The 24,039-nt window shown below is 37.7% G+C and overlaps 1 protein-coding gene across 1 annotated transcript; it reads right to left on the reverse strand.

Moving 5' to 3' along the window:
- Positions 1–990: 990 nt before the first annotated feature.
- LOC132561195 (uncharacterized) lies at positions 991–24,039 on the reverse strand. Its single transcript, XM_060225924.1, has 10 exons — positions 24,013–24,039; positions 21,117–22,314; positions 20,108–21,068; positions 18,045–20,068; positions 15,093–15,275; positions 14,760–14,836; positions 12,148–12,325; positions 11,729–11,834; positions 7,057–9,678; positions 991–6,026 (listed from the first exon to the last, which is right to left on the reverse strand). Exons 1-10 carry the CDS (start codon positions 24,037–24,039, stop codon positions 5,816–5,818), a joined length of 7,587 nt encoding a protein of 2,528 aa, XP_060081907.1. The 3' UTR covers positions 991–5,815.

Here is a 24,039-nt window from a genome sequence, read left to right on the forward strand (position 1 = left end):
TGTGCAAGTCTGTTGATGTGTTTGTACATTGTACAAGTCTCTGTTGACACATATTTGTACATTATACAAGTCTTTGTTGACATGTGTTTGTACGTTGTACAAGTCTCTGTTGACACATATTTGTACATTGTACAAGTCTCTGTTGACACGTTTGTACATTGTGCAAGTCTGTTGATGTGTTTGTATATTGTACAAGTCTCTGTTGACACATGTTTGTACATTGTATAAGTCTCTGTTGACATGTGTTTGTACACTGTACAAGTCTCTGTTGACACATGTTTGTACATTGTACAAGTCTCTGTTGACACATATTTGTACATTGTACAAGTCTCTGTTGACACGTTTGTACATTGTACAAGTCTCTGTTGACACATGTTTGTACATTGTACAAGTCTCTGTTGACACATGTTTGTACATTGTACAAGTCTGTTGACATGTGTTTGTACATTGTACAAGTCTCTGTTGACACATGTTTGTACATTGTACAAGTCTGTTGACATGTGTTTGTACATTGTACAAGTCTCTGTTGACATGTGTTTGTTCATTGTACAAGTCTCTTTCGACATGTGTTTGTAAATTGTACAAGTCTTTGTTGACATGTGTTTGTACATTGTACAAGTCTCTGTTGACATGTGTTTGTACATTGTACAAGTTTCTGTTGACATGTAATTGTACATTGTACATGTCTTTGTTGACATATTTGTACATTGTACAAGTCTCTGTTGACATGTGTTTGTTCATTGTACAAGTCTCTTTCGACATGTGTTTGTAAATTGTACAAGTTTCTGTTGACACATGTTTGTACATTGTACAAGTCTCTGTTGACACATATTTGTACTTATACAAGTCTTTGTTGACATGTGTTTGTACATTGTACAAGTCCCTGTTGACATGTGTTTGTACATTGTACAAGTCCCTGTTGACATGTGTTTGTACATTGTACAAGTCTCTGTTGACACATGTTTGTACATTCATCACTAGAAGACTCTCTGAGTAAGTAATGCTTTATTATAGTCACAGAAAAGCAATAAAACAGAATTATCACAAAAATGTTGTCAACAACACGAGTATGGTCGCCTAGAGACATATTTAAATTATCATCACAAGAATGACGTAAAACATCAATATATCCTCAATAAATAACTTAACAGACATGAACAAAATAAAAAGGAAAAATATTGCACTCAAGGTAAAAATGTAACACAGAGAGAACAAAATGTATGAAGCATTTTAAAATGGATACCTGTTCATGTTGACCTTAGGTCAACTAAACAGTCTCAACTGAAACACTGAACAAAATTGTATTTCATGAGAGCTGGATCTCAGAATAAATGTTTAGTAAGAAATTTGCAACAATATTTATTACTAAAAAAAAAATCTGAGATCTCGTGCCACATGCATTGGTAGGATCACCCTAGGGTCTGAATTATCACAAAGACAGAGTGGACACCTATCTACATACAAGGGTATATTCTTCATTAGATGTCTATACTGAATGTACTATGTTGTGAAATGAACATGCATGAATACATACTACATATACTATTTCAAACAATGAAATATTCTGAAAGATATATATGAATAACGGAATAGCCTTAAAGAAAAGTATTCATTATAATTATTACCCAGGTAATGCAAATATCAAGATGAATGTTAATGAATATTCATATCTAGAAGATGAATGTTAATGAATATTTATATCTAGAAGATGAATATGATCATCAAAAATGAATATGTAAATGAGTTTCAATATCTAGAGTTTATATGCAAATGAATTTTATGTAAATTAAGAAGATGAATATGCTAATCAGACTGAAGAATATTTGAAGAGATGGATATACATATCTTGATAAACGGAAATATGACTGTACTTTGTTATTATAAATTGTGAAAGGAGAAGAATGCAGAGCATCCAGTAACACAGCAGAGAGAGCCATTTCCACTTCTGAAATCTGTGAAACCACAAAATCCAGACAGTTACAAAGAATCAATTACATAGGATATTTGAGAAATTAAGGAAACTCTTACTTTAAATGGAATTATTCAACTGATGCTTTTATGTGGCAGATTAAAGTTGGAATTAAAAGATAAAACATGCTATAATATATTTGAGATTTTGAGGTGAACTGATAAAGATCAGATACTGGCTCAGAATACTTTAAACACTTAAGTCTTCACAAGAATGTGTTTATTTTTATTTTTGTTTATACTTCTCACGTTATCCGAACACTAAAACAGGACATGCTGGATGTTGATGTTCCACATCTGGATCTCCATTTCAGATTATGTTTAATTCTATGGTGACTAGTAGAGACTTGTTCAAGACAAATTTAAAAAAAAAAAAAAGTATTTCTTAATGGCATTAATTAAAGTGAGAGTTGACTTTAAAGACTGACACAGATCCTCTTGTGGGCAAATAGATGGTATAAATACTGTTGTTAGATCAATTAGAATTATTACTGGGTAACCACTAACAAGCACTGTATACAAACATTTCTGTGATCTCAGAATCTAGTTCTATTTTGTATATTCTTTTTGAGTAACCACTTAGTACAAACATTTTGGTGATCTATAAAGGAGCAGTAGAGTCAAGTCCTGTTAGAACCTTAAAAAGTTATCAGAACACTGAACTGGATACAAACATTTTGATGACCTATAGAGTGGTGGAATCTGGTTCTAGTAATATAAATTAACACTAAAAATTGATTTACATGGTATTAATGCAGTAATATCTTTACATTTGGAGATGAAATTAATTGTATTAATTAGAAATATTTTGCTAAAATGGTGTTTAGGATTTAGATAACAAAGGATCAAGATTTACACAGAGTCCAGCAGGATCAGATCTAAACTGGAAGTACATTCTCCAGTATGAAATAATAAGTTGACATCCCAAACAGACCAATGACCATACATTTTACCGACAATAAGATGTTCCTTTCAACTATTTACATGAAATACAAACTAGGTTATAAGGTGAACTTTGACCTCCACAGCAGATGACTATTTGGGTGTAATGTTATGATGTAATCCAGCCCTATATTGTCTATATATTGAATAATAACTCTGATGTGAATGAGAGATACACAATCTTTGATAATATCCTTATATCATAGAGTGATGAGATTCTGTACTAAAATCCTTCTGGAGATGAATGATTGGTTATCATGAGACTTTCTAACAAAATCCTTCGACAAATCAATCCATATTCAATTTAGCTTTATACATATTAATTTGAAACGAAATACATAAAACGAAAATTGCAACGAAACTTGAATATGCAGCTTTGAACACATGCTTCTTCACCATTCAACCAAATTAAAACACCTGTCAGGATAGAATCGTTACAAATCCTTCATTAAGTGTGGCGCCCCTCCTTCCTCCCCTATATGTGACGGGTACGACTCTGGACTGATCAAAATAGGAGGGGTGGCAGGTCTGGACACCTGTATGGATTGAGCTATTATACAAAGCAATGTAAAATACTGTTTTTCCCACAAGTTATGGTGATGACTGTAAGGGGAGACAAATCTTCCCCACAAGAAACCATGTGTATATAACTACACAGAAATGATATCACATAGACTGGTATCATATTTTTTCAAATAGAATAATTTGAAATTAACATCAAGTTAATGGGATGAATGATACAGGGTAGATATAAGAACATTTATGGATAAATCACTTTGATTTGCAAACATTCTTCATTTTGCACTTACAGATAAAAGAGTTACTTCCTTTTCCAACAGGTACCCTCAATACATAAATTGGTGATCTTTATTTTTTAAGTTATGAACTATCTGGTGATTCCAGCATTTTCCCCGATTTGAGCAGGTTGTGAAACATTCCACATCGGGCTGATCTAACGATATAAGTTAAACTAGCAGCACTAAAGTTAAGAATATGTAAACTTTCTTCTTATTAATTAAAGACTTGACCGTCTTTTCTCTACACTGTCATGGTTCAAATCCAGTGCCATAACAATGCTGTACATGGTGACTGTTAGGAAGGGAGATAACTCATGCAAACGTAAACAAATATCACCCCTATATATCATACACTTCACAATCTGTAGACACTTTGTCAATATGCTGATACAATTCAGTTCAATCTGTTTTCATTCTGCCAAAGTCTTCACTTCAACATGAATCAATGTTGGTGATTATGGAGTCAGAATTTAATTGTAAATACAACTATCAATCTTCATGATGAATATGAATATACAAGCACATGATTTGTTCCCTGTAAAAAAATTGATTTTGAAAATTTGTATCATTATTTTGTTGACTTCAAAGATAGGTCCAACTGATTATCAGCAAGTTTTTAACACATCACATGATACTTAATATGATGATGGTTTTTTTTTTCTATTTTTGTATACATTATCAATAAATGAAAGATTGAGAAAATGGAACAGAAGGCCTGGAATCAGTCTGTGCCCTAATAGTGCTACAATAAACATACAACTTCTACAAGAGATATTTATAATACTTACTTTACAAACTGAATCAAGGTGAAAACCTGTGAACCTAAAAGTGAATCCTAATTCTTACACCTATATTGCTTGTCAGCTTACAGCATTGTTGGTAGAAAATTCTCTAAAATTTCTTTTAATAGCACATTATTTGTATGATATTAAAAGGATAAATGATTTTCAGTTGATTGTAATTTTTTTTTACATGTATGACAAAATTCCCTCTGCATGTTAAATAAATATGATATTCAACGGAAAAACATGCAAAAAAAATCTGCGTTTTAGTTACAGACTTTAAATAAGATTATAAATCCTTGATTACCAAGCATCTGTAACACCTTATTGTAATTCTACTTGAATCTATATAACTCTGTGAAATTTTGTTTGTTTCAACCATATATTTGACAAGTAAAGGACAAATGTTTCAAAATATCCTCTCTTTATTTGTACTCTGTTTTGTATCTCGATTAAAAAAAAAAAAAAGAGGTTGCAGATTTTGATGCATCAAATGCAGAGGTCAATGTTTGATGTAGTTAAAGATTTCATTTTTGATCAAATGGACAGTTTTATAAATATTTGTTTTAAAAAGAAAACCTAATATCAATGACAAATACAGGACAATAAGACACTGACAATAGAACCAGTACTGTATATACCCTATTAACTCCTCAATGAAAAACATCTATCAACAGCATTTTTCCATATTCCGAACTTGTGAGCTCACAGGCAAAATCCTTGCTTCACTTGACACAAAATGTTTGCATATTCCAACTGGTTTATTGCCTTTTCTCCAGTGTGTGTTGTCATGGTTACCTATATTTCCCTTAGAACCAAAAGAAATATGTTACCATGGTGTCTGTTTATGTCTGTTACACCATTGTACCCTCCAGTTAATTACAATAATTATATCCTAACATATGTATATTCTAGAATCATTTTCATCTTCGATATAAAACAACACACTAAATTATACATAATATCACTTAAGAATAAAAGTTAAGTATGCGATAAAATTTTCTTAGAACATGAAATAAAATCTAAACATTTGAACTATGAGAATATCACCAAAAGTATTACATCTAATGATCTCTCACTCTAGATATCACATCACACAATCCAAAGATCACACAATTACCTCCCTTTGTCAGTACTCTTTTCATGAAGATCACATTTTATCAATATTTTTCAAATATTTCCTTTGCTGTTTCTTTCCTTTTTGTGTATGGCCTTTCAGCATCAAAGACTTTGTCCATTTCCAAGTAACAATCCTTTTTCTATTCATTACGGAGTAGATTATCTCCCTTGAGTTCTACTGAAGATGCACACAATAATCTATTAATATCATCGATAAAAATTGTCATGCAGAACATGGAATTCATCCTTGTCAGTGACAGACTTGACAGCCTCAAGTTGAATAAGACCCTCTTTCTTTCCCTGGACACAGAAGAGTCGAATTGCATCAATCTGTGCGAGCACCTCAAAGTACTCCCCTTCACCATATGACAGGTACGACGGGTCAGTGGCCTCATATGCCTTCAGAGTCTGGATGTACCTATAATTAAAACAAGGATCATTATTAAAAACATAAGATATAAAAAATAAGGAAATGAAATCACCTAGCTATAGTATTGTAACTCATTGATTTCACTGAAACTCGCAACAATGGCACAGGTATAATGTGTAAGGTAGCATATAACCTTAACTCTAACACAAATCACAGGTATAATGTGTAAGTTAGCATAACACCTTAACTCTTACACAGATCACAGGTATAATGTGTAAGTTAGCATATCACCTTAACTCTTACACAGATCACAGGTATAATGTGTAAGGTAGCATATAACCTTAACTCTTACACAGTTCACAGGTATAATGTGTAAGGTAGCATATAACCTTAACTCTAACACAAATCACAGGTATAATGTGTAAGTTAGCATAACACCTTAACTCTTACACAGATCACAGGTATAATGTGTAAGTTAGCATATCACCTTAACTCTTACACAGATCACAGGTATAATGTGTAAGGTAGCATATAACCTTAACTCTTACACAGTTCACAGGTATAATGTGTAAGGTAGCATATATCCTTAACTCTAACACAAATCACAGGTATAATGTTTAAGATAGCATATAACTGACAAACGTATTTATTAGAATAAAGGAAATTATTTGAAATATATTTTATTATACACATATACTTCACTATAAATAACTATAAGTTAGTAAAACTGAAAATAACTAAAAATAACTATAAATAACTATAGGTTAGTAAAACTATAAATAACTATAAGTTAGTAAAACTAAAAATAACTATAGGTTAGTAAAACTAAAAACAAGTATAGGTTAGTAAAACTATAAATAACTATGGGTTAGTAAAACTATAAATAACTATAAGTTAGTAAAACTATAAATAACTATAGGTTAGTAAAACCAAAATAACTATAGGTTAGTAAAACCAAAATAACTATAGGTTAGTAAAACTAAAAATAACTCTAGGTTAGCAAAACTAAAAATAACTATAGGTTATTGAAGGAAAATAACTTGAATGAAATGTGTGAAGACATTTTATATGAACATACCTATAGACGGGTTTGAGGAAACGAAATTCTCCTTCTTCTTTCTCATCAGAACTCTTCTTTTCATTACTTGCTTTCTCCTCTTTGTTACTTTTTTGATTGGCTAGTTTCTTTTTCTCTTTATCACCACTGGCTGCTTTTCCATTGGCCAAATTTTTTGCAGCATTTTTCGATTTTTCAGATTTGCTTTGTTTTGATTGGTCTGATTTATCTGAGGTGTTGTTTGATTGGTCGGCCTTCACTGTCTTGCCCTTGGATGGAGTTGTAGGAGCAGACTTAAGAACTTTGTTGTCAGATGGGTTCGAATTCAGAATATCAAGGTCAGCAGGGTCCTTTTTTAATGAGTTGCCATGCAGAGACCATCGCCTCCGCGTCTTGTTTGCCCTTGGTGACTTCGGTGAGTTTGCTGGGCTTGAATTTGTGCTGGATGGTGTGGACCTTCTGTTGGGTGATGCTTTTCTCTTGGGTGACTCCGGGTCACTGTTTCGTTTTTCGATATTGTCAAGGAATTTACAGTTAGTTGGTAGAAATAGAGTGGGTCCTCTTTCTACAGATTTCCATGCAGCACGTCCAGCCGCCACAGCCTTTTTATCTCCCCCTTTTCCCTTCTTTCCCTTACTTTCATCCTGATCTTCACCTGTATTTTCATCCTTGCTGTCTGCTTTGTTAGATACTTGCCCTGTCTTTGCCAGTGCTGCCCCCTGGCCTACCTTGACTGGTGCTGTTCCTTCAGTCTCCTGGTCGACTTCTACGGTCTGGTGCAGCTTGGCTTGGCGCTGGTCCAGGTGAACGGTCTGTTGCAGTTTTACAGGACTGCATCGGTCCCACTGTACAGTGAGGTTTTGGTCGCGCGCCTCGCCCGTCTGTTCCAGCTGGTACCGTTGTCTCAGTTTTGCCTCTCCGTTATCGTCAACATGAAAGGTCTGGTGTAGTGACGCCTCCCCAGTGGTCTGATCCAGCTGGATAGTGAGAAGTTGATCCTGTCCCCCATTTTGGGCATTTTGAACGGACATGTCTGCATCCTTAATTGCGTCCCCTTTACTCTGAGTCGCGTTTAATTCTGCTTGATCTTTTGCGAGTCCACCATTTTGGTCTCTTCCCACTCTTGTCACTGGGGAGGCATTCAAGTTTTTTGGCTCCTCCTTGGTTGTTGTAGTAATGGGTCTCCTCTTTGCTGGAGCAGTGCTTGCTGGTTTTGGAGTAGATTCTGTCTTCATGACACAAACAGATTTGGGTCGGGCTCCAACACCAGTTTTTGCGTTGTCTGGCACTGGATTCTGTGCTCCTGCACCCCAGCTCCATCGGTTCTTAATCTTGGGAATTTGTGAGGTTGGTGCAGCTTTTGGTGTTGTAGTACTATCCTTAGGCAACAACAATTTATCAAACAGCTTTATCAAGCCTGATTTGTTTTTCCCTGATGTTGGTTTAGCCTCCACCTTTCCCTTGGCTGTCCCCAAATTCCTCGGGCGAGAGGTTGCCGTGGGGATCATGGACTTGCGTTCTGCTGATGTCTGTAATTTCTCTCCCTCTGGTTTTGCTGGTTTGTCTGTAACTGGAGCATCTTTTTCATCTGCACCTGCCTCTGTATTGACTTTAGAACTCTCCTGAGCTGGAGATTTAGGACTCTCTGTTGACGTTTCAGAAGTATCATTTTCCAGCTTTTTCTCTCCTTCCGTTTTCTCTCCCTGCTCCTTGTTGAAGTCATAGTCAGTAACACCCTTCCTGTAGGCTGGTTTTTCCTTCTGGCTGCCCATACCAAGAAGTTTCTGTGTAATGCCGGTCACTGATTCAATCATAGTCTTCTCCGCGTTTACTGGGCTCTCTTCTTCCTTGTCAGGATCAAGCTTTTCAGGAGCTTTTTTCTTCTCAATTGTTTTCTTTTCATTTGAACTCTTTTGATGAATGGGAGACGTTTCTTTAGTTACCACAGTTTCTGATACGAGCTCCTCTTCTTTTTTAACGTCGACAGGAGAACAGGATTTGTCTCCCTTAGATTCCATCTCACAATCTTGGAGATCTTCTGCTTCGGCAACAGGACATCTTCCTGACAATTTTTGTAGTGAAGCAGTTGGTTCTTGTACTTCATTCTCGACCATGAGTACATTTTGAGGCGACTGTTTCTGATTGGTAGGTGATTGTGACGGACAACTAGTAGGAGGAGCTTGAAGCCCATCCCCTTTTGAGGTGTCCCATCCGGTCCATTTTCCTAATATTCCCGTGAAACTGGAAATCATGCCATTGGACTCTGCCACAGCTGGCTCTGCAGGTGTTTCTGTAGTTCCACCTTTGAGCCAATCCCATGCTTTTGAGGTGATACCAGTTGGGGTACGTCGTGGGGGCTTAGCTGGAGCCTGTCTGTCATCTGTTGGGCTTCCCAGGGGAAGACCCTTACAGGGGCTATGTGAAGGGGAAGCAGATTTACTTTTTGCATATTTCTCTGTCAGGAAGTCGAGTCCCAGCTGGAATGGCAATACTGCAAGAGCCTGGAGAGATGTCAGCATTTCATCATACTCCACCTGGTGGGCAGTGCGACCAAGAACAATAACTCCATCTGCATTGTAATACTTCTCTGTGATAGCATCACTGTACCTTAAATAGCCCATCCAATAATCCAGAAGACGCAGACTGCAACCACAGTAAGATACACAATTTAAGAATTATAATCATAACAATGTGAAATGATTTTAGACATTACATATATTTACAAGGTCAAGGCCATGCAATGGCTTAAGAGGGGAGGGGTAAATCTATCAAAGAGAGATAAACCTTATGATATGATATTCTTGACAATTCAGTTTAGAATTCAGTCTCCATATACACTAACCAACTAGACTTAATTGCTACCAAAAACTTAATATTGTCCAGCTTCTAGCTTTACGTCCCTCTATTCTAGACTGCTACCTGTAACTTAATATTTTCCAGCTTCTAGCTTTACGTCCCTCTATTCTAGACTGAGTTCTACCTGTAACTTAATATTTTCCAGCTTCTAGCTTTACGTCCCTCTATTCTAGACTGAGTTCTACCTGTAACTTAATATTTTCCAGCTTCTAGCTTTAAGTCCCTCTATTCTAGACTGAGTTCTACCTGTAACTTAATATTTTCCAGCTTCTAGCTTTACGTCCCTCTATTCTAGACTGAGTTCTACCTGTAACTTAATATTTTCCAGCTTCTAGCTTTAAGTCCCTCTATTCTAGACTGCTACCTGTAACTTAATATTTTCCAGCTTCTAGCTTTACGTCCCTCTATTCTAGACTGCTACCTGTAACTTAATATTTTCCAGCTTCTAGCTTTACGTCCCTCTATTCTAGACTGAGTTCTACCTGTAACTTAATATTTTCCAGCTTCTACCTTTACGTCCCTCTATTCTAGACTGAGTTCTACCTGTAACTTAATATTTTCCAGCTTCTAGCTTTAAGTCCCTCTATTCTAGACTGAGTTCTACCTGTAACTTAATATTTTCCAGCTTCTAGCTTTACGTCCCTCTATTCTAGACTGCTACCTGTAACTTAATATTTTCCAGCTTCTACCTTTAAGTCCCTCTATTCTAGACTGAGTTCTACCTGTAACTTAATATTTTCCAGCTTCTAGCTTTACGTCCCTCTATTCTAGACTGAGTTCTACCTGTAACTTAATATTTTCCAGCTTCTAGCTTTACGTCCCTCTATTCTAGACTGCTACCTGTAACTTAATATTTTCCAGCTTCTAGCTTTAAGTCCCTCTATTCTAGACTGAGTTCTACCTGTAACTTAATATTTTCCAGCTTCTAGCTTTACATCCCTCTATTCTAGACTGAGTTCTACCTGTAACTTAATATTTTCCAGCTTCTACCTTTAAGTCCCTCTATTCTAGACTGAGTTCTACCTGTAACTTAATATTTTCCAGCTTCTAGCTTTAAGTCCCTCTATTCTAGACTGAGTTCTACCTGTAACTTAATATTTTCCAGCTTCTAGCTTTAAGTCCCTCTATTCTAGACTGAGTTCTACCTGTAACTTAATATTTTCCAGCTTCTAGCTTTAAGTCCCTCTATTCTAGACTGAGTTCTACCTGTAACTTAATATTTTCCAGCTTCTAGCTTTAAGTCCCTCTATTCTAGACTGAGTTCTACCTGTAACTTAATATTTTCCAGCTTCTAGCTTTACGTCCCTCTATTCTAGACTGCTACCTGTAACTTAATATTTTCCAGCTTCTAGCTTTACGTCCCTCTATTCTAGACTGAGTTCTACCTGTAACTTAATATTTTCCAGCTTCTAGCTTTAAGTCCCTCTATTCTAGACTGAGTTCTACCTGTAACTTAATATTTTCCAGCTTCTAGCTTTAAGTCCCTCTATTCTAGACTGAGTTCTACCTGTAACTTAATATTTTCCAGCTTCTAGCTTTACGTCCCTCTATTCTAGACTGCTACCTGAAACTTAATATTTTCCAGCTTCTAGCTTTACGTCCCTCTATTCTAGACTGCTACCTGAAACTTAATATTTTCCAGCTTCTAGCTTTACGTCTCTCTATTCTAGATTGAATCCAGACACATCTCATGAGACAGCAGTTGTGATAAGTCTCACAGTATTCCAGATGTTGGACAAAGGGACTCTTTTACTGTGTGATCCTACTAAACACACATTGCCATGGCAAACTTTTTGAACTGATGATATGGCTGTGATTCACACTGGATATAACTTACTTAAGAAGGCTGAAGATGAAAGCCTCAAACTTCATGGTATTGGTTGTAAGTCCGTTGTTTGCTTTGAGTTGTTGAACAAGCTCGTGTACTGCCCTAGTATATGGACCTGTAATATGTACACATTTAATAACATATCACTCAGACCTGTGCAATAAAGATATTGTTCATATGAAACCTTTTCAATGGTTAATAGTAAAGCTATGTGTTTACCAAAGAAGACACATCAAACACAGGACAGAAGGAAAGAAAAATTGGCGAATCCTAACCAACAATATTACATAACCATGATAAAATGCAGATGTTTTCACAAGCACAAACATATTAAAATTTGAAAATATTTATTTCTGTGAATTTGGGTTATATATATTATCAGAGATTAAGTTGTAAATGTAATATAGCTAAGAACAAGTTATTCCTACCTTGTTCACCTGAAGCCTCCGCTACCTTCCACACAGTCACCTGGACACGACCAAACACTTGGACACCGGCCAGGTAGGGCTTCATCCCGTCACTGACCACACGGGTCAAGACTGAACACAGAGTGGATAATACCAGTTCTCCCACTTCTGGGCTATCTGCCGTACTCCCTAGTCGCAACTAAAGATAAAATGCGAGAAATTTGAGGTTGTAAATATCGAACACATCAAGTTTAGATTACACAGTCTAAATATAGAATATGGGAAGTTTGATTCGCCCAATCCAATACAATGTACAGAAGTTCAGGTACCCCTCATCTAAATATTGACACCTACAATGATACCAGTTATCTCCCTTGTAGGTCTTGGAACAATATGGCAGGTTTGGGAAATTTTTCCAATATAACTTTAGTTCTAAAACAACCTTGTGAATTAACAGAAGTTTGTCATTAATCATATTTATCATATCATGTCTTGCTAGGATTAAGATAGAAAGAATTCATTCCTTTGTCTGGCTAGGATAAAGATTAAAAGAATTCATTCCTTCGTCTGGCTAGGATTAAGATAGAAAGAATTCATTCCTTTGTCTGGCTAGGATTAAGATAGAAAGAATTCATTCCTTTGTCTGGCTAGGATTAAGATTGAAAGAATTCATTCCTTTGTCTGGCTAGGATTAAGATAGAAAGAATTCATTCCTTTGTCTGGCTAGGATAAAGATTAAAAGAATTCATTCCTTTGTCTGGCTAGGATTAAGATAGAAAGAATTCATTCCTTTGTCTGGCTAGGATAAAGATTAAAAGAATTCATTCCTTTGTCTGGCTAGGATTAAGATTGAAAGAATTCATTCCTTTGTCTGGCTAGGATTAAGATAGAAAGAATTCATTCCTTTGTCTGGCTAGGATAAAGATTAAAAGAATTCATTCCTTTGTCTGGCTAGGATTAAGATAGAAAGAATTCATTCCTTTGTCTGGCTAGGATTAAGATAGAAAGAATTCATTCCTTTGTCTGGCTAGGATTAAGATTGAAAGAATTCATTCCTTTGTCTGGCTAGGATTAAGATAGAAAGAATTCATTCCTTTGTCTGGCTAGGATAAAGATTAAAAGAATTCATTCCTTTGTCTGGCTAGGATTAAGATAGAAAGAATTCATTCCTTTGTCTGGCTAGGATAAAGATTAAAAGAATTCATTCCTTTGTCTGGCTAGGATAAAGATTAAAAGAATTCATTCCTTTGTCTGGCTAGGATTAAGATTGAAAGAATTCATTCCTTTGTCTGGCTAGGATTAAGATAGAAAGAATTCATTCCTTTGTCTGGCTAGGATAAAGATTAAAAGAATTCATTCCTTTGTCTGGCTAGGATTAAGATAGAAAGAATTCATTCCTTTGTCTGGCTAGGATAAAGATTAAAAGAATTCATTCCTTTGTCTGGCTAGGATTAAGATTGAAAGAATTCATTCCTTTGTCTGGCTAGGATTAAGATAGAAAGAATTCATTCCTTTGTCTGGCTAGGATAAAGATTAAAAGAATTCATTCCTTTGTCTGGCTAGGATAAAGATTAAAAGAATTCATTACTCATTACTTTGTCTGGCTAGGATTAAGATAGAAAGAATTCATTCCTTTGTCTGGCTAGGATTAAGATAGAAAGAATTCATTCCTTTGTCTGGCTAGGATTAAGATAGAAAGAATTCATTCCTTCGTCTGGCTAGGATAGATTAAAAGATAAAGATTAAAAGAATTCATTACTTTGTCTGGCTAGGATTAAGATAGAAAGAATTCATTCCTTTGTCTGGCTAGGATTAAGATAGAAAGAATTCATTCCTTTGTCTGGCTAGGATAAAGATTAAAAGAATTCATTCCTTTGTCTGGCTAGGATAAAGATTAAAAGAATTCATTCCTTTGTCTGGCTAGGATTAAGATTGAAAGAATTCATTCCTTTGTCTGGCTAGGATTAAGATAGAAAGAATTCATTCCTTTGTCTGGCTAGGATTAAGATAGAAAGAATTCATTCCTTTGTCTGGCTAGGATTAAAATTGAAAGAATTCATTCCTTTGTCTGGCTAGGATAAAGATTAAAAGAATTCATTCCTTTGTCTGGCTAGGATTAAGATAGAAAGAATTCATTCCTTTGTCTGGCTAGGATTAAGATAGAAAGAATTCATTCCTTTGTCTGGCTAGGATTAAGATAGAAAGAATTCATTCCTTTGTCTGGCTAGGATTGTCTGGCTAGGATAAAGAAAGAATTCATTCCTTTGTCTGGCTAGGATTAAAATTGAAAGAATTCATTCCTTTGTCTGGCTAGGATAAAGATTAAAAGAATTCATTCCTTTGTCTGGCTAGGATTAAGATAGAAAGAATTCATTCCTTTGTCTGGCTAGGATTAAGATAGAAAGAATTCATTCCTTTGTCTGGCTAGGATTAAGATAGAAAGAATTCATTCCTTTGTCTGGCTAGGATAAAGATTGAAAGAATTCATTCCTTTGTCTGGCTAGGATTAAGATAGAAAGAATTCATTCCTTTGTCTGGCTAGGATTAAGATAGAAAGAATTCATTCCTTTGTCTGGCTAGGATTAAGATAGAAAGAATTCATTCCTTTGTCTGGCTAGGATTACAATATTTACCTTGTCGAAAGGATTCATTGCTTTTGCGAAATGTCTGACTAAAGATTCGGCAGCTGCAGAAACCTCGTGCAGCATCACTGTAAATGTAAACAAAGTTATATTGTCATTGTTGATAAAAAGAGCAACATTGTCACGGTCTTATTTTTACAACGGAAAACAAATCTAACGATCTTCACTCTCCAAATTTGTAGAAGTTTGTAGAGAGATGATCAAAAGTGAAATATCTTATATAAATATAAACTTTATTTATTTTACAACAATTGCGAAACAAGTTATGTCAACTTATACTAATCACTCTTGTTGGCCCGGATGTAAGCGCGCGAGGGGTCTTACCTCTTCGGCGTGCAGTCTCAGGACCGAGAGCGAGGGCATGGCTGAAAGCAGATGATTGGGGCTCCGGTTGAGGTGGTGATAGAAGGAACTCGGCTGGTGGAGCAGAGTCAGAGTCTGCTGAAGAGGCCAGGCTGCTTACTAATGTCTGGGCACTGATTGGTTTGGGAGTAGATTCTGGTAACTCTGAATACATCAAGTATATAAGAAAAATGTAGTGTGTTTAACAATTACACATAATTCTTTTCACATGCAGCAGTAGACACATTTTTTAGATACTTCTGATGGAAACAAGTAACAATAGTAGAGATATAAACAGTTTTGATAAAGAAATTGTAGGACTTTGAGGTATGAAGAAGAAGACTTTTGAAATGATAAGAATAATGCATAAGTTTGTCTGTAATGACAATGCTGTAATTTTGGAAAAAGAAAAGAAAAGTTGCATGTTTGGAGTAAATTATTGAATATTTGTGAGGAGAAAGCTTTGGTGGTGTTGCTGGGTCATTGTCAGTGTATTTGGGTGCAAGAGTATAAAGTGCAATTTCCCCAAACTGATCCTTCCCAAAACCGATCATGTGGCCAGGTACGGAAGGACGTCCTCTTTATTATAGTAATAAAAACCTTCCCAGTGCTGATCCATCTCAATTCCAAATATTGAACCGATTTTGTGTTCAAAATGATAGAAATATGCTGAAAATCACTTTTGAAAACCAGCCTTACCAGACCAATCAAGCATGCCTGCCAACTTTCCTGATTCAGTCGGGAGTATCCCGATTTTCACCACCTACCCCCACCTCCCAATCATATGGATCAGAATTTGGGAAATATCCCGATTTCAAGTTCTTTATTACCTTGAGTCGTGTGACTCATTGGTTAAAGCAAACAACACATAGACGATTTACAAACATATAACAATATACAAAAAACACAGAAACAACACAAACCCGGAGACAGTAAACTAGGCTATCAATTGTGATTTTCTCTTAAAATGTAAGCTGCCTTAATATATTTAGACAAGTTTGTTATTTCTTTTGTATTGTTTGCATTTAAGAATTCTATCAATTTAAACATACTAGGTTTTTTATAATAGTATCTTTTCAAAAATTTTCTTCTGAGGTTCGAATAACAGGGACATTTCAATATAAAATGGAATTCGTCTTCGATATCATTCAAATCACAATTAGAACATATTCTTAAATTTCTTGATATATTTTGATATCGGCCTTTTTCTACTTTTAGATTATGAGAAGATAGTCTTATTTTTGTAATTTCTCTCAACAATTCCCTAGGTATTGATTTTTTCAGATAGCTTTGTAAATCATTATCATGATAAAGATGAGTATAAATTTGTCCTTTCGAGGAAGTTCTGACTTTTTCTTTACAATCTTGTCTAAACATATCAAACATTCTTTCTCTGATTATATTATAATGAACATCCGTATTGTTTTCTGACTCCCAAATATAACCTACACCTAGATGATACAGCTCATTTCAGAGATCCGCTAGGTAGGTCATCAATAACCTTGCTATATTTGTCAAATTGGTAAGGCTGACCTCCTGGCCACATAATCAAGGCCTGGCTTGATGAGTACATAGCTTAATTATCTAATTAGTGTCATCCAATTCAAGTTAAACCTCGCTGACCACTGTGCTTGGGAGCACACAGGTACATGGCCAATTGTTCCCTGATTAATTAAAGTTAGACCATTGGTCAGGACTCAGGAGTGGGCCCTGGTAAATATTTGGTTAAGATGAGGTCATTTTACCGGTAGTTAAGTAGTTATTACCATGTTTATACAACCTGTTCGGTCAAATAAAAAATTCAAGAAGAAATAATTTAATAAAATCAATCCTTACAAAATTGGCATCACAAATAAAAAAACAGATCAAACCAATATTCACTAACAGAAAAGATGACTAACATTTCCCGATTTTTATCTGTCTTCAGACATTTCCTAAATATATATACATATTTAGATATACAAGGCTCTCACACCCTCATTTTGGGACTGGGGCCCGGTGTTTTCCTTAGAATTGGGAAAACTTGGGGTCTAAATTAGGAAAAAAAGATACTATTTTGCATTGGGAATATTCGGCCCCAAATCTGGCAGATCGAGAGCCCTGATATATAACAACCAAACAGATAATTCCCCATCCTAATATCTCTTATATTGTGCGAGTTCAATGAAAACTGAGAAGTTAAATGAATTAATTCCAACTTGATCCTTACTTGCAAATAAAAAGCAGATATTTTTCATTGTTATAGTATATTAAAGCATGCACTTTATCAATTTAAAATTATCAAAATGTATTGATCAAATATGCATTATCTAATTTTTCATTTGTGACAAATGTCACGATGCACAATGCATCATGGTGAGTCAAAAATGTTGTTCACATACTTTTCTCCCTCATGAGAATTTTGAAATGTTGGCAAGTTTGACTTGATCGGGAGAATCATAAAAAAGCCACAGTTTCCCATCTAAATCATAGGTAATTAAATAATGCTATTTCATCATGTACAGAATGGAAATATTAATCAAGTGTTACCTTAGAAGATACATTTCTCAACTGATCGTCAAAAATATTGGTTGGTAACACTTTCAGACAAGCCGACCATCCCACTTTGGCTACGTTAGGCTGTTAGGCCGTATGTATTGTTATTTTCAAGTTTTCCTGGCAATGTGCCAATTTCTCTTTGACAAAAGTCACAAATAATATACAAGTATTACTGTTGTTTCACTTTGTTGAAAAATATTTATTCTACAGAGCTTTTTCTTCTGTATTCATTTGGACAAGTACTATGTTAATGTAAGATCATCAGACAGATTTAGTTATTTATATCGTAGTCTGGACCAGTCTACTTGCTTCCCTCCCCAAAGATTTATAACCAATGCATGGTCAGTTTCAATGGGTTTCGCTGTATTAGTTATTCTGCTCCAAAGGTAACCTTACCTGGTGTAGCTGTCAACTCTGCCGACTGTTCCCTAGGACTTTCCTTTGGTGAACAATCCATTGTCTGTTTATTAGTATCCATGTCCTCGCAGTCATCAGTATCGCTATGAGTGTCACGACGTTTTGGAGAATCCTGTGGACTGATAGCATGGAAAGACACCTCAGAGGCAAAGCTAACACTCTTACGCTTCCCACTGAGTTCCTTGTCGGATGAATCATCGCAGCTTTCTTTCTTCTCCTCGACAGGTTTCTTCTGTCGCCGACGCACAGTTTGTGAGTTTCCTACGCTGTCATCCTCTAGGTAAAACATTACAGGATCACTGGTGTCCTTGTCGTCATCTTCCTCGTCCTCTACCTCTTCTTCTTCTGTTTCATCCTTATTCTCACACAGGAAATACTCACCAGTCTCGTCCTGCAGCAGGTAAATCTCCTCACAGGCATAAGAATGACGATTGACCTTTTGACCTTGAAGTCTACGTCCTTCAATCTGCTGTATTAGGTATGGCTCTGACATTGACCTTGACCTTAGGACCTGCTTCTTACGAAGACAAGACTTCAAAGGCTTCTTGTCAATATTTGGAACTAAGCTCGAGCTTGACGATGACCCTGATTCACTTGACAGCTGAATCTGGTAGTCTAGTTTCCTACGGAGAATCAGCTGATCTCGTCGCCACTCTGCCAAACGTTCATTCTCCAAGCTCAGATAACAGGTACAGTTGTCATGACAACACTGTAGGGTGTGGTCAAAGCGACCACTGTATGGACTCGGACTGACACGTTCCGGTGATGATACTGGTGTCTGCTCTTCTTGTAAAACATACAAATGCTCCAGATGTGATGAGTTTGGAGTAACTGTGGAGGCAACCACAGGCTTTACTGGCTGTTTGGGTCGATGTCTTACATCCATCATTCCTGGATGTACCTCATTTGTGTAACGGTGTATCTTCTTATCATCTGGTTTCTCTGCTGTAGGTCGTACCAAGGTTTTGTTGTTTCCTTGAAGCTGATTGGTCAGAAGATGTGGAGGTGGACCTGAAGAGATCTGCCCAATGTCATTCCCATCCTCGGATTTACAGACATTACACGGGGATTTTGAGGAACTGGAGATTTCCACATGGGGCGGGTAGAAGAGCAATCTTTCTATGTCATTAGAGGGACTACCATTGTGGAAAGAGCGTGGCTCACTATACCCAGGATCAATTCCTGAGGATGTTGAACTTGTACTAAACCCACTGCTGCTTGATCCTGATTCTGCACAATTCCGAGACAGATTTGCGTTGATGGGATTACGTGGGGGCGCAGAGCGCGACCGTTTGTAGTTAGCACCGGACGGTGCCTCCTGTCGCCCATAGTGAGAATTGTAGGCAGCCTTATTGCGGATATATTCCTGAGTTTTTGCATATTCCTCGCTCTCTGAGAATACTGGTAGTGGGAGGTTTAAGGGAAGTGGATCAAAGAGTGAGATTTCAGAATCTGTCGCAAAAACAGTTGCAGACAGGAAGCTCAGATCTGGCAGGGATTTGTGGGAATAAAAAGTGTTTTTCTCACAGATTCCAACCGTTAATGATGATTTCTTCCGAGCACTGTCAGCACTTTTGGACCGAGGTATTACTCCTTTAGATTTCTTGCCATCAGGGGGCTCAAATTTTGGCAAAATTTCATTTAGGTCATTAAAGCTTTCCGGTAACATTGACAGAACTGAATTTTTTTCTGATATTGGTGTTGTTTGTTGAGATGAGTCATGCATGCTTGGTTTTTTGGGTTTTACGTCCTCCGTAGCAGTTGTTTGTATGGCACAATCTTTCATACTTGGCGGAAACTGGGAGCTAAAGTTTTTAGTTCCGCACCAGAGTGTGATTGTCGTAGGGGAGACAACTGTCTCTTTTGTGCACTTGGTCACCTCTGTCTGCGACCCCTTAGATTTATTGGTAGCATCAAATTTCTCCTTTTCCAGCCAATCAAGAATGCGCTTACGGGTAGAGTACTGAAGCGGATGAGGTTGGGGAGAGGCTGCAGGGCCAGGACTGGAATGTGTTGTTGTGGTAACGCCAGCAGACAGGAACTGGGCATGACTGTTGGTGAGAGTATGATCGCTGTACGAGTCCTCACGAGTTATCTCACTACAGTTGTTGTTGGGATGGGCCAGTGAGTGGTCGGCATGGTGATGGTGAAGCTGATTAAGCGGATGTTGGAACAGAATCTGTTCGATGTTTGCCATTGTTTCAGGAGACACAGGATTGGATTGGTCCTTTGCTCTTTGGTACAAATCCAATAAGTAAGCCGAATGGCGTTTGTTATGAAAGCTTTCGGCTAATCGCTGAATGTCCTGCGATGATAATGATTGCCAAGCTTGGTGGAGACATAGATCAGGCATACTTGTACTCCGCGATGGATCCAGCACACTCTCTAATTTACCTAATCGCCGCAAACTCTTTACCTGTCTCCAAGATGTCACCTTCTTTGACCTCTGTCGACCACCAAGAGGTAGTGTTGACCTTGACGGGGAATGACCTGCAGTCAAGGCTTGAAAACGTTTTTTAGGGGAGGTAACCTGACAACCTCGACCACTGACATGTCGGGGCAGGGTCCCAGAACCAAAGAGTTTGAGGTCCTGTTTGGAGGTTGGGGTAAGTTTAGGAGAAATATTAACCGAGTCCTCACTAGACACAGAATGTTCCATCGATGTTTCCTGTATACCTCCTAGAGCTTGAAACTTCTGGCCCCGCGAACCCAAACCCTTCACCTTACCATGGCCCACGTGGGGCCCACTTCCCGAGTAACAGAAATGAAAACTGTCCGAGCATTCCTCTCCATCTGTAGAACACACACTTCCTTGTTGCTGACTATAACGACCTTGACCTGATTCTAATGAAGTCAGAGAATTTTCAAGGTCAGAGCCAGATCCCTTACTCCCCTGGGACCCAACAAATGATAAATGGTATTCATCTTTCCTGGGACAACAGTTGAGACAGAAATTATTTTCACTTGATGTACGACTGGATGACATTTCCATATTGTTTTGAGCTTGACCTTGGTACTGTTCCGGGGTCAGGCCAAGAACGGGGAACTGACACTTGACAGTGACCTTATCAAGGCTGTCAGTCATCACATGTTCCGCTGTACCATGAAGATCTCCTGCACCATGAAGTTCCCCTGTTGGAGATGGTGTAAACAAGGGGTTGTCACTAAAGTCCAGCATATCACTTGAACACATCATCTCACGCTCACTTGTCGACACATCCATAGCCGAATTACGACTGTAAGATAATTCTGACTCATCCGGACAAAAGAGTTCTGTTGAATTCTGATCTATAATATTTGTTCCCTTTGCTTCGCCCCCAAAGCTGAGGTAACTCCCGGTGACTACATGAGGAAATCCAATCATAAGATCAGGATCAACACACGAGCAGTTGACTCCTGGCGAAGATTCACGGAGATTTGTGTCAAACTGAACGGTGAAATCCTCATCATAAAAATAGTCATTACTAGTCGCATCATCCATGGCCCCTGCTGCTGGGAAACCCCGTGATGGGGATGGAGGAGAAAATCGGTCATGTCCATGTTCAGGGCTATCCTGAACTTTATAAGCCTCATTTTGATTGACAATACCAGTCCTGTGCCGTGAACATGCATGTTCTGGGCTGCGTATATACCCTCGTTGACCCCTGTTGGGTCTACGTTTTGGACTGTATTGTGAGTCAGAGGATGAGGAGGATAATTTTTCGCGTCGAGGGCTATATTGTGAATCTGATGATGATGATAGCTGGCGTGTGTGATCCCGTCTGGGACTGTACTGAGAGTCGGAGGATGATGACAGGCGTCCTGGTTCACGCTTTGGACTATACTGAGAGTCAGATGACGAAGAAACAATTCCACGGTCAGATTTTGTTGGAGACACATCACGCCATGTCAACATCTGATTTTGATTCGTTCCCTTTTCCGAACTTTTCCATGATTTTGTCGGGCTACTGGCTGTGGAGGAACTCCCACTGCCACTACTTTCACCCGATAACAGCGACTTTCTCTCCTTCTTTGGTGAGAGTTCTTGCCATGTTGTTTTGCCTTTGGAATTTTTACTACGGGATTTCTTACTTTTGTCCTCCGTCCCTTTTGCCAAATTCTGTGGGTCGAAGTTTGTGGTTTTGTTATCGCAGTTAAAGAACTGATCCATATTCCGTGTGGAATTAAATTCAATTGGTCGGTTGTTGATGACATCATTTCCTGTTATCACATCCCTCGTTCCTATGACAACTGGTCCCCTATTGAGGGTCTGGAAAATAAACAAATACATAAGTTTAGTTTAGTTACCAAATGAAATAGACATACAAATGTCAATCAACAAATGTATCAACTAACACCTCCCTATTGTCCCCCTTGTTTTGGGTTTTTCGGTGTTCATAACATTTTATCATTTTACAAGACATTCAATATGAATGCCATCAACAGCATTTGCTGTTTGTAAAACAACAAATCAATGCTGGTTGATGAAACAACTTGAAAAGTTTAAATAAAACAAAATAATAAAATTCTTGATCTCTTATTATTCTAGCCCTGCCTACAGCAAATATTTCTCTTAAAATCTGTGCATTGAAAAAAACAGTAGTTACAACTTTCTTATCAAATATATTACGGAGTAAAAGAATTAGAACAGACAGCTGCCCAATGGTTCTTATCCTGATCATTGTTGTATACATATAGGATAGAAAAAGTAAAAATATAGTGGGTGGGCTTATTACAGGACTCCAGGGGACAACACATTGCCTCTGACACAGTCAGGGGGTGGGCTTATTACAGGATTCCAGGGGACAACACATTGCCTCTGACACAGTCAGGGGGTGGGCTTATTACAGGACTCCAGGGGACAACACATTGCCTCTGACACAGTCAGGGGGTGGGCTTATTACAGGACTCCAGGGGACAACACATTGCCTCTGACACAGTCAGGGGGTGGGCTTATTACAGGACTCCAGGGGACAACACATTGCCTCTGACACAGTCAGGGGGTGGGAATATTACAGGAAACCAGGGGACAACACATTGCCTCTGATTACAGTCAGGGGGTGGGCTTATTACAGGACTCCAGAGGACAACACATTGCCTCTGACACAGTCAGGGGGTGGGCTTATTATTCCAGGGGACAACACATTGGCCTATGACACAGTACAGGGGGTGGGCTTATTACAGGACATGACAACACATTGCCTCTGACACAGTCAGGGGGTGGGCTTATTACAGGACTCCAGAGGACAACACATTGCCTCTGACACAGTCAGGGGGTGGGCTTATCACAGGAAACTAGATAAGAACATGTTGGCTTATTAACAGATTTAGACTTATTTCCAGACACTGGCTTATTACCAGACATGGGCTTATTACCAGACATGGGACAACACATTGCCTCTGACACAGTCAGGGGGTGGGCTTATTACAGGACTCCAGGGGACAACACATTGCCTCTGACACAGTCAGGGGGTGGGCTTATTAAAGGACCCATGAGGCCTAACACATTGCCTCTAACACAGTCAGGGTGTGCTTATCACAGGAAACTAGATAAGAACATGGTCTTATTATCAGACATTTGCTTATTACCAGACATGGGCTTATTACCAGACATGGGCTTATTACCAGACATGGGCTTATTACCAGACATGGTCTTATTATCAGACATTTGCTTATTACCAGACATGGGCTTATTACCAGACATGGGCTTATTACCAGATACAGACTTATTACTGACATGGACTTATTACCAGACATGGGCTTATTATCAGACATTTGCTTATTACCAGACATGGGCTTATTACCAGACATGGACTTATCACCAGACATGGACTTATTACCAGACATGGGCTTATTACCAGACATGGGCTTATTACCAGACATATGTCTATTACGAGACGTAGGTTTATTATTGGATAAATATGATACATTATCTTCTATGTATCAGATAGGATGTATTTATACTAACCACAGGTACACGTCTTGCATATCTCAT

Source organism: Ylistrum balloti, unplaced genomic scaffold (assembly GCF_031769215.1).
Source record: "Ylistrum balloti isolate Yb309-2 unplaced genomic scaffold, AGI_CSIRO_Ybal_v1 Utg371174, whole genome shotgun sequence".
NCBI classification, from domain to species: domain Eukaryota; kingdom Metazoa; phylum Mollusca; class Bivalvia; order Pectinida; family Pectinidae; genus Ylistrum; species Ylistrum balloti.

Bases quoted from the DNA above. Each gene is read 5' to 3' on its own strand.
- LOC132561195 (XM_060225924.1), bottom strand. From the start codon at position 24,039: ATGAGATATGCAAGACGTGTACCTGTG. The intron at 21,069-21,116 runs GTCAGTTCCCCG...ACCAAGGTCAAG, and splicing joins TGATAAGGTCACTGTCAAGT to CTCAAAACAATATGGAAATG. The intron at 15,276-18,044 runs GTAAGGTTACCT...TGATGTATTCAG, and splicing joins AGAGTTGACAGCTACACCAG to AGTTACCAGAATCTACTCCC.